The sequence below is a fragment of the Prinia subflava genome, chromosome 19 (genome assembly GCF_021018805.1).
Source record: "Prinia subflava isolate CZ2003 ecotype Zambia chromosome 19, Cam_Psub_1.2, whole genome shotgun sequence".
NCBI classification, from domain to species: domain Eukaryota; kingdom Metazoa; phylum Chordata; class Aves; order Passeriformes; family Cisticolidae; genus Prinia; species Prinia subflava.
The window spans coordinates 8,412,039-8,423,289 of NC_086265.1; the positions used below are offsets into that span (position 1 = coordinate 8,412,039).

The 11,251-nt window shown below is 50.1% G+C and overlaps 1 protein-coding gene across 1 annotated transcript in view; it reads left to right on the plus strand.

The window, feature by feature from the left end:
• The window catches only part of DGCR2 (DiGeorge syndrome critical region gene 2), a 41,915-nt gene extending 37,297 nt beyond the window's left edge, over window positions 1-4,618 (plus strand). The window contains exons 8-10 of the mRNA XM_063415530.1: window positions 1,310-1,462; window positions 1,904-2,140; window positions 2,926-4,618. Coding sequence (XP_063271600.1) covers window positions 1,310-1,462; window positions 1,904-2,140; window positions 2,926-3,167 — 632 coding nt within the window. The 3' untranslated portion in view covers window positions 3,168-4,618. The remainder of the gene's footprint in view (window positions 1-1,309; window positions 1,463-1,903; window positions 2,141-2,925) is intronic.
• The last annotated feature ends 6,633 nt before the right edge of the window (window positions 4,619-11,251 follow it).

Consider the following 11,251-nt stretch of genomic DNA (forward strand, 5'->3'; position numbering starts at 1 on the left):
TTTTGTGCTGCGCAGCCGGATCTGAGAGGGTGTGATGTTCGAGCCTTATGCGTAGTGCACTATTAAATGAGTTTCTTGTTGCCAAGAAGGTGTTACATAATAAATGCCAGCCTGCTAGCCGTGTACTGGGATGATATAAATTAGGTAGATTTTTCTGTTACTAGCACATGTATCAAACTAATACTTACATTTTTTGTGAGGCTTTTAGCCTTGTTTTATAAGGAATCTTTGATAAAACTGTTAGTGAAAGGGAAAGTGTGGAGGGAGCTATTGCAGCTGGAGTGGGTGTGGGAAAGGAGAGGTGGCCAGGATCTGGCTGGTTCCTCTGGGAAGTGATCCTGCAGTGACTGGGAAGAGGGGCCATCCCTGCTAGTGCTTGTGTCCTGCAGCAGCAGCAGGTGACCACGTTGTGAGGCCACCTCATCTGTTTCTTACCCACCCCTAACCTGGGTGTATTTCTCATTCAGAACTCTTTAAGGGGAAGCTGGTGCAAAGAACCAGGACATCATCTTTGGGTCATTTTTCTTTGTGTAGAGTATCTGTGTGTGTGTGTGCTGCTTAGGCATAACCAAGTGTGATTAGTTGTGAAAAATCAAAGCCTCTTATGCCTGGTGCTGGGAGTACAGTGATAGTTTGTTCACAACAGCCTTCCCAGTGTGGATCTGGGTAGCAATGGGATAGAGCTCTCCAACTTCTGAGCTCCTGGATCTGTTTCCTGTTCTGCCACTTGATTTTGGTATGACTCTAGGAAAAGGTTTAATTCCCATTCACCTTAATCTCCTCAGTTCCTGAGTGGTGATTACCATGTTCCTATCACTTAGTGCTGCTAACCAATGTTCTGGTGTCATGTGGAATTTAGATGGCCGCATGTGGGTGACAGTGACAATGTTCAGAGATTTTTTTTTAGTGGAAATGGAAGGATTAGAATGTTATATGGTGTATAGATATGCCAGTTCTCAAGCCTTTTTCTCTTTTAGTATAACATCATCAGCCATTCAAGAGAAACAAGTAGATGTGCAAAATGCCATTAACCTTTCTTTTTTCCAATTTTCAGAGGTCCAAAGCCTTCAGTGTTTTGCTCCTTTTTCTGAGGAAGATATTCTTAGAAACTTTCATATCTTCTTGCAGTAAAAAGATAAATCACCTGATGATTCATGATTTTCTTATACATTTGAAATATGGTGAAGTGTCAAACCAGGCTAATGAATCTCCACTCTACGTTTATCTCTCCGTTACTGACAGAAGAACATCAAGAAAAATGAATCTTGAACAAAAATAACAGGCTGTTTTTATATGTTTTATGTAACAGATGGCAACAGCCTGTTTGACTCGATGGCCAGTGGAATGCGCCTGATCGTGAGCTGCATCTCCTCCTTCCTCATCCTCTCCCTGCTGCTCTTCATGGTCCACCGGCTGCGCCAGAGGCGGAGGGAGCGCATTGAGTCCTTGATCGGAGCAAATTGTGAGTACCAGCTCTCACCTTGTGCTCCTTATGGACACACTGGTGCACGTGAAGGGGAGAAATGTCATCGCCTTGCTTGGCTCTGACTGTGTCCTGGTGGGTTCTACAAACTTGAACTTTTATAGTGGATACTGGAGAAATATTTGTGTTTGTGTGTGGTCCAAATCTGAAATATCTTCTGTGTGAACAATAGTCCGTAGTTTGAAGAGGTTAGAGTCAGATTTAGATGTGATGCAGGACAAACAGAGTTGGAGCAGGTGGGCCTGGGTATTGTGTTACTGCAGCAAGTTGACTTGGATGGGTTATGTAGACTTTTCTAGGTCTTCAGGAGACATGAGTTCCTGGGGTGTGAAAAGTGGAAAAAAGTGTTGAGATCTGACTTAAACTGAAGAAGACAGCACGAGATAAAGTCACCCACTCGTTTTCCTTCTCTTGAAACAGTGCACCATTTCAACTTGGGCCGCAGGATGCCTGGTTTTGATTACGGTCCCGATGGTTTTGGAACTGGCCTTACTCCACTGCATCTTTCAGACGATGGGGAAGGTGGAGCGTTTCATTTTCACGATCCCCCTCCACCCTATACTGCTTACAAGTATCCAGATATTCAACATCCTGATGACCCACCTCCTCCTTATGAGGCTTCTGTCAATCCAGACAGCATCCTTTGTTCCACTCCAGGTACGCAGGCAATAATTTCTCTTTTCTCCCACCTTTTCATTTTGGCTAGAGGATGAATTTTTTTTTTTAACCTATAATCATGTGTTTTAACAATTGTGATGGGAAAAGACATTTTACAAAAAAATCTTCAGTTTCTGTGATGGAAGAGTCTTCCATTAAAATGGATCATTAAGCTTGGTTTTTCTCGAAGGTTCTTTTAATCACCTAAATTAGCAGTGGAATCCAATCTGCAGGCAGTTTGCTTCTTAGACCTTACCTATTTTTGAGCCTTACCTTGGATGGATTAGCTGGTTACCTTTTTTCCACCATGCTGATACCATTTTTGGCCTTTTGAAGATAGGTTGATAGAGTTTGGTATTAAGAAGTAGAACAAATGTCAAGTACAAGAGATTTGGATAAAATGTATCCAGCCTTTTCTCTCCTCCCTGCTTCCCCCACCCACACCCCCCCAAAATTAACCAAAAATACCACTTTCTAATGATTCACCCAGTGCTCTTCAGTTTTGCAGCTGTGATATTCACATACTGTAGAAATCATTCCAATTTGGGATTTTATAGCAGCATATTTCACAAGATAAGTGAGCCTGATTAGTGCAAGCATCTTATTTATATGTCAAAGGGGTTTTTTTGTTACAAAATTTTCCTCTTTTGCAGTCTCATCTTGTTGTGCATTAGCACAAAACCAGGAAAAACTCAGCTTCCAGAACTATGGGTCATAAAAGTGTTTGGGAACCTGGAATGATAAACTTCACGTTCTGATTCTGCTTGTTTTTTTGTCCTTTGCAGATGGAGTTCTTTCTCAGGCTGTGCAAAGCAGTCCTCCATCACTAGGAAACTGTGATGTATCCCCACAGCTTACAGAGGGATCGCTTCCTCCCTCAGTTGGTCCTTCTCCAGTGGAGCTGGAAGACTCTGCTGACAGCAGCACCTTTCTTGTCCCTCCTGACACACCCGTAAATGAAAACACCCCAGCAGAAACTTTGACAGGCAGCCACCACAGCCACTGTTCCCTCAACACCATTGTATAAAGGAGTGAAACGCCCAGCACCGCTCAGAGTTCTAGCAACTGTTTGCACAAACACTAATCCGTGGCTTGAACTTCAGAAGGAATCTCCACTTTTTCTCAAACACTGCTTTTATGTTCTAGATTAGGATTGTGCCTCTCGTTTTTTGGCTGTCGTTACTCATTCACTAATCAATTTGTCCTGTAAATATGGATTGTACAACTGCTCTGTTTTTCCATTGGCTATGGGAAGGAGAGCAGAGAATTCCTTTGACTTCTGAGGAGGTGAGAAGTATGGGTAGTTTGGGTTGTTTTTTTTCTTAACCCGAGAGGAATCAGTCTGCATCAGAAAAAAAGCTGCTTGGATTTGGCTGGATACCACTGGACCCAAGAAACAAAGAATGGAAAAGAAGGGTGGGAGCAATCACTGTTGAAGCAGAGAAGATGGAGCTGCAGGGGAGGGGGCTGGGGGCCTGTTTTATGGAGTGGGACACATGCCATCAAGAGTTACACTGTGTGAAACACGTGGGGTTTTGATCTGCCTTGATCAGAGCACCAGAGGAACCGGAGGAGGAATGGTCTGCGCAATATGCGACAAGTGGGTACTGAGAAAATCGGGATTTGCAACTGCAGTTATTTGTTGTTGGTAGCTGCAAAACCTCATATTGTTGGATAAGCTTCTGGCCCATGAAGAAAACTGGGTCTGTGTGATGTCCCTTTGGTAGAACCTTCACATGTGTTAGGAAGTATTTTAGGGAAGAGATGGGGAGCAATTAACTTTATGCAGCCTGAGTTCACTGTATGAAGCCTCTGTTTGTTCTAATCCCATAAGGAAGATTGAGGTATTTTCTTTCTAGTTTAACTTCTTTACAGTGAACGGTTGCACAAAACTGCCCTGGATAAAAGACCACTGTTGTTGCTTTTCTTAGTGCATGCTATATTTAGCATGTGTGTTCCCTCCTCTTCATTTCACTTCTTTACAGTTCTGCAAATACCACTTAAAAATGGTTATCAACATGTACTATAGGTGATGTTTAATTCTAATTGGACACCTGTTCCTTATCTCAGTCCCATAAATAGCCAACCCTGTTCTAGAGATTTCCCTTGTGCCCCCCAAACCATTTATCCAGGTCCCACGAGGGGTTATAATGAGGTTAGTGTACTTAAATCAATAAAGCAGTTTGCTTCAGTCTGATATGTCATCTTAAATTTCCCCCTTGTATTGAACTCTTTAAGCAAAGTTAATTTACAGATGGCAAAGATTCATTCAATCCCTCACGCAACCCAAAGTCAAGCACTGTTGGTTTTGATAATGAGTACAAAATAATCTTTACAGGCAATTTTAAGTTTGTATTTCAGTGTACAAATAATTTACCCTTTTCTCCCATCCTCCCATTGCCTCTGCTTCTCCTTGACTTACTGTAACAGTCTGCAGACGATGAATTTTAAGGAATTTGTAAAGAATGCCTCTTGTGAGTGGTCTCCTGTTACTTATGAAGGGTACAAGCCTAGAGGGACAGGAAGAAAACACCGCATGGGGGTGTGTATGTGATCTATTTTTCTAGTAATGATGAGAAATCATACTTGTATGACAAATCCTAACCCACTGTTGTGGTTTCCCAGTGCAGCTGACTCTTTCCCCACGGAATATGCTGCTACTTTCTATTCCCTGTCTTGCCTATAGGCTTATACTGTACTTGGGGATTGGTCTTGACAATTCAACTGGTTTTGCACGGAAAGCTGTGAGTTTCGTTTTGAGGTCGTGTGTGGTGTCTGGACACGCAGACCCTGGCGAGCAGCGCTGGCTGCACCGGCGGGCGAACCGCGGTTCTGGGGAGCGCCGGGGGAGGCGGCCCCAGCCCGGAGCCCCCCGGAGGCAGCCCCAGCCCGGAGCCCCCCGCCGCCCCCGGGGGCAGCCCCAGCCCGGAGCCCCCCGCCGCCCCCGGGGGCAGCCCCAGCCCGGAGCCCCCCGCCGCCCCCGGGGGCAGCCCCAGCCCGGAGCCCCCCGCCGCCCCAGCAGCAGTGGAACCACTGAGAGGAGCACTCCTCCACCCTGTGGGGTCTCTGACCGAGCCCTCCTCCGAGCTCCAAGCCCTGGTCGAATGAAGTGGATGGATAGCAGTAGTCAGAACCATGCATACAAATTATTGAGCATTTCTGAAGTATGAAAATAAAGCGGGTTTTGTGCGTTTTTGAGCACACTCATACGTTTTATACATTGTATGTACTGATTTTTCTTTAGTTTTATAGGTACGAATGCGTGTGTGTGTGTGTTTCTGGGTGGTGATATATATATACACATATATATATCTCTATACATACTGTAGACAATAACCTTTGTGCTGTGTCCAGCTAGGTGAAGCTAAGCACTGAGATAGAAATTAGGCTCTAGGGTTAATACTCTTGAGCTGGCTACACTCTCTTGTAGGACAGGCTGTGATAGTGTACACTTAACTAGGATGCAAAGTCTATGCTACTACAATCTGTTCTTGAAAAATACTTTGTTAGCAGTGCAAAGTAGAAAATTTCCAATTCCTTTTGAAGCCAGATGGAATATTTGTTCTTTGTAATATCCTAGCGCAATAACAACAGGCCTTTTGGCTTGGTTCAGTCTCTGAAGCTGTATTTTGTGGCTGAGGTGAACAGATACCTTACCTCACACTTCTCCTAACACTGCGGGAATCTGTTCAATATTTTTGTATTTGACTTTTGGTTCTGTGGTGAATTTTATTTGCAAATAAGCTCTGCTACAACTGGCAACTTCATTGTGGCTCCTGGTTGTAGCTGTTCCAAATGGAGGCTTCTTTGTAGAAGCCTCAGTGTGATGTTTTCCGCATTGCTTCTGAGCCCTTCCCACTTGTATATTGGCAGGAGGCTGCTATTTTCTGTTTTCTCCTATCCTTCTTCATCTTAACTGTAAACAAGGGAAATTCTGCCTTGAATGGAGCAGCTCACTAAGTGCAGCTCATTTACCTCTCAGTGAGCTTCTGATTTGGCAATAAAATTGTCTTCTTTTTTCCCCCCCGTTAATGTAGCTTTTTCACATTGAGTAATTTCTCTTGGAGTAAGAACCTTTGTAGCAGAAAATGTTCCAACTACTCTCTGACTGCTGGATCAACTGGGGAAGAGTTAAATTTTCCTGACAACAGTGGACTCCTCAGCAAACCTTCCTTGCCCTTGGCAGGGTGACTGGTGGGCAGTTTGTCCCGAGTGCTGATGACAGAGGGTTGGTGCTTGCCCAAGGAAAACCTCTCTGGTTTGATTGCCATTAGATTGATGAGATCTTTGGAGCTGCTCTCTGCATTGATCTTTTTCCCCTCTGCCATTCACTTCTCAGGATGTTTTTCTTAACAACTGGTGCATCCTAAATGTCCCTGCAGCCCCAGCAGGGAGAGGGCATTGCCACATGGCTTCCAGCAGCCTGTGTGAGTCCGGGGTGTGTTTTTCTCAGGATACCCTTGACAACAGTTGTTGTCAAGTCCCAGCACCTGCTTCTGTGCTGGTCTTGTCCCACTGTGGCCTCGGACCAAGCTGCTCCTCAGCTTCCCTGTGCTGTGGTGTCATATTGAGGCCTCTGCTGTTCCCAGAGCAGCCCCAGACACTCTGGTTTGTCAGTGATGCCCATCCACAGTCTCACAGCAGCCTCTGGCTCTGTACTGGGTGGGTTGAGAGTTAAAAATGTTACAGGGGCAGTGGGTTCTGTTGTGCAGCATCAGCACCGTCATTCAGGTGTGCAAGGAACTGGTCTGTGTAATATTCAATCCTGTTTAGTTTGAGACTGTTCCTTCAGCCATGCACAGCAGGACACTGATTTGGGTGAAAAATGAAGTAGGTGGATATTTTTTTCTGAAGGCTGAATCTTACAGTCTGTGGGTGCTCTGCCTCCACAGGTGCCATGGGGTAATGGCCTGTTTCAATGCTTGGGAAGAAAATGTTTTTTGTGACCAGTAATTATTATCGTTCTTTCCCCATCTCATGTTCAATAAATTTGAACCTGGTACGTAAAGATGTTTTTATCTTTCAGATGTGACTTCTCAGTGGCAAAACACTGATTTTTAATGTTGCCTCGTACAATCCATAATGTGCATCTCCTTTTTTCAGTTTTTGAAACATCTTTTTTCTCCCTAGCTAAGGAACATGTAATATGCAGAAATTTCTTTTAAATTTCCCTTGCAAGTTGGGAGCTGGACTGTAAAATTAGAGCAGTTGAGTGTAGAGGAGGTGAATCAAAGTTCATGTTTGCTTCTCATGTTCCCCAGTCCCAAGCGAAATAGGTGTTTCCTTGGAATAGACACTTCCAGTGATGAAGATGCGCTTCCCCCTAACAACAGTCAGCATTGCCTGCCTGCTACGGTACCAGAGAGCTTTAATTTAGTATTTGTGCCCCTCGAGCGATGAGTGGGTCAGGGTTGATGCCAGCAGAGGTGGCTGGGCTGTGCCATCGCTGTGTGCTGGGCTGAGGGCGCCTGGGAGGCTGCGAGAGAATGAGGCACTGCTTTTTACCTTCCTCTGGAAAATGGTTTTAGCCAGCGCTGCACTTGCAGGCTTCTCCTGTGTAGTTGGTTTGTGACTGGACTTAACTGTGGCAGTGTATAAAAGATTTTGATATTCTGTGAAATACCATGTAGAATTTAAATTTGATACTATAATAATTGAGTCCATGTGACACTGGTTTTTGTTTTAACTTCTTTGGGGTTGGCACTAATCTCTTTTTTTTTTCCAAGATGCTGTGAGAAACATTTCATCCAAATGCCAAATAAATTGTGTTCTGTAAGACAAATATGCTCCAGTGTCTCCTGATTTCTGCGTCAATGTGGTTCCCCAGCGCTGTGAAGGAGGGTTTTGTTAAATCACGCTTCTGAGCTGTGGTCTTGCAAAAAGATCAATAGATACATTTAACTTGGAGCAGGTAGCCTGCAAGAGTTCCTGTGTGTACAGATTCCAGTGGGATTCACCTGTATTAATGTAATTTTAGGAAACTCTTGGGTTTATACCCAAGAAGCTGAAGTGCAGCCCATTCCTGCTGCCACCCCCAAACCCATGGGAAGCTGCTGAGTGCAGTTTGGGGGGTTTTGCAGGATGCAGAGGCTGCTCCAGGCTCGCAGCTCCGTTTTCCCCGAGCCGCCGGGCCCGCGGTGTGCAGCGGCTGCGGGGCCGGGCCGTGCCCGCTCGCAGGGTGCGCTCACTGCGGGGCCGGGAAGGGCTCCCCGGACCCGAGCAGCTCCAGAGCCCCATGTGGGCTCAGCCGGGTGCTGCTGGCTCGGCTGAGGGCGATGGGGCGCGGCCCCTCCTCCGCTGCTGCTCTGGGGCTCTCGCATCTCTCCGTAGCAGCTGCCGGATGCCGCGAGCTCTTGGAGGGGCTCAGTCCGGCCTGGAGCCCCGGGGGGCTCAGCTGGTGCGGGGGATCCCGTGCAGACACAGCCTGCCCTTGCCTCCTGCCCCTTGCCTGGGGACAGGGCTGTGCCTGTGGGGAGCAGCACGGATTGTCCGAGGCACGGCCCCGGCTCTCGGGGCTCCCCTCCCTGACCCGGGGACACAGCGTCCACAGCCAGCTGTCTGTGTGACCCTCGGGTGCTGTGGCAGGGCATTGCTGGGCAGGCTCCTGCTGTAAGCTCTTAGCAGATTAAAATGCGTTTTTCTGGGAGGGTGATGAGCAGCTGCGCTGAGCACGGAGTGTCCGGGGCGCTCAGCCCCTGGGCCAGCGCCAGGGCCGGGGAGCGTGTCAGACCCGCGCCGGGGCCGTGTGCCGGCAGTGCCCCGGGCGTGCCAGGCCGTGGGCAGGGAGATGTCGCTGACCCCGGCGGCGGCGGGAGCGCGGGATGAATGGAGGGGCTGTGCAGCGGCGTGTGGCCAGAGCGCATCTGCCGGCCACAGTACGTCCTTTGTGCCGGAGCGGCTCCTGCTGCGCTCCCTGCCCCGCTCCCCGCTTTCCTCCTGAGCTAGCACCGGCGATTATGCGGATCAAAGATCAGAGTACGTACTGCCTGTGAACTTTGCCTCTCTGGATGCCCGCCTCTCTCCATGCACCCATCCCTGAGTGATGTGAACCACACTCCGGAGGCTCAAGCCTTGCTCTTGCCACTGTCCCTGTCAGCCCGGGTCCCCGGCCACGCTCCCGGGTGGCAGTGCAGGATTTACCTCCAGGAGCTGCTGGCACCTCTGCTGTGTGCTGGCACAGGGCTTGCTGACGGTGCACGTGGTGGGGGTTCCCACCAAGGTGGCACCGTGCCCACGACCAATCGATGGCTGCAGCTTAAGTAACTATTTTTATCTTTTAGTGGTATTTTTCCCATTATCATGGCTCTTGCCCTTGATGCTGTGACTACGCGTGTCTGCGGGGACCCGCCGCCTCCTGGATCGGTGGCAGCAGGCTGATGGACGTGGTGTCGCCCTGTGAGGACAGCACAAAGCTGCAGGATGAGCTGTGAGCTCACCACCATCACCAGCAAGGCCGGCAATTTCAAGGTTTGATCTGGTTCCTATAGAAACTGGAGGTTGCTCCTGCCTGGCACGGGTGCCAGCAGCCAGCCGTGCACTCTAGGGAGCAGTGCAGTGGGGATGGGTGGGAGCAGGGTATGGCACAGTGCTGCAGTGCTGCCACTGCCTTTCCTCATGCCTTGTAGGTCCCACTGCCTCCTCACACTGCTCCCGCTTCTTGATGGGGCTGTGCTAAGCCCCACAGCCTGCTCTTGCCCCTCTTGCTAAAAATCACCACTACAGAAGCCTGAGAACCTAGAAAAGTACCCACAGGGCAATGAGTCTCATCTTCTGACCCCAAGAGTCTTGGGCTTCTCCCCCACTCCTGGCAATATGGGCTATCCTGCTGTGGGCGTGTAGGAAGAGGGATCCCTTGGTAGGCTCATGTTTCCAAGGGAGGTCTTGACACCACGGGTGCTGGAGCAGCTCCTCTCTTTCCCGGCACGATCGGGAGCAGGCTGCAGAGCTGGTGCGACCCTCTGCCGCACCTGCCCGCCCTTTGCGGCTCTCTCTGGAAGGATGACCGCAGCCCTCTGCAGACTACCTCATCCCCGAGCAGGGGCCAAGTGTCAGCCGCGGCACAGATCCAGCCCAGCCCAGGGACACCTGTGCTGCTGCCCCCCTCTGTGCCCTGCACCGGGGCCCAAACGTGGCTCAGCGCTGCCCAGGCACTGCCTGGGGCTGGTGCTGCCTGGGGCAGGGAGAAGAAGGTGCCCCAAAGGATCCCTGCTGAGGATGAGCCTGTTGAAGCACGTGGCAGGTAAGCAGCTCTGCTGAGCCAGAGCCCATCCCTGGCCAAGCCGGCAGCAGGAGCTGCCTCCCCTGCCCGCGCTGCTGCCGGGTTGGTTCATCCTGGCAGTGACTCGCCGGTGCTCCCGCTCAGGGCCAAGTGCCGGCGAGGGGAGCTGCGGGCTGGGCCCCTTGGCCTCCTTTCCTCTGCTGCGTGAGGATGGCACGGATATTTAAGGAGAACCTGATAACATCATGCTCCTGTGTTCTCACCCCCTTCCTACCTACCCACCTACTTGCTGAGATCCTGGCTCCTGTGGCACCTGCCTGGACAGGTGCAATGGATGGCATCTGCTCACTGTGTGCTGAGGAGCTGAACAGCTGCCTCCACCAGCACGAGATGCCTGCACCAGGCTCCGGTGCTGCTCGGATGGGTGTGCAAGGCTGTGCCCCAGCCCTGCCCCCCTGCACTGGCCAGCCAGTGCCCCATGGCTGTGAGAGAGTGAGCCGTGCAGCCCTGTGCCCTCTGGAAAGGGCTGGATCCTGCCCCAGCACTGCGCAGCTCCTGCAGGGACTGCAGGGACTGAGGGTCCCCTACAGCGTGGCTGTGAAGGCTGCCCCAGGATGGGGCTCCCAGGAGGTGCTCGCTGGGCTTTGTCCAGAGAGGGGCCTGTGCTTGCAGGCATGAGTTGGGTTTGGTCTGCGGGTCCCCATGGCACCGCCTGCCCCTCATCGGGTGGGAAACACCACGCTCAGACACGGGAGATGCAGGACCCGCTGCTGGCTGGGGAGCTCCCGGAGCTGGGGGAGGGTATGTCCCACAGCCCGTGCCTGCAAGGAATGGGGAGGGGATGGGCCAAAGCTGCTGTCCCCAGCCCGGTCCGCCTCCTGGCAGGCCCCTGA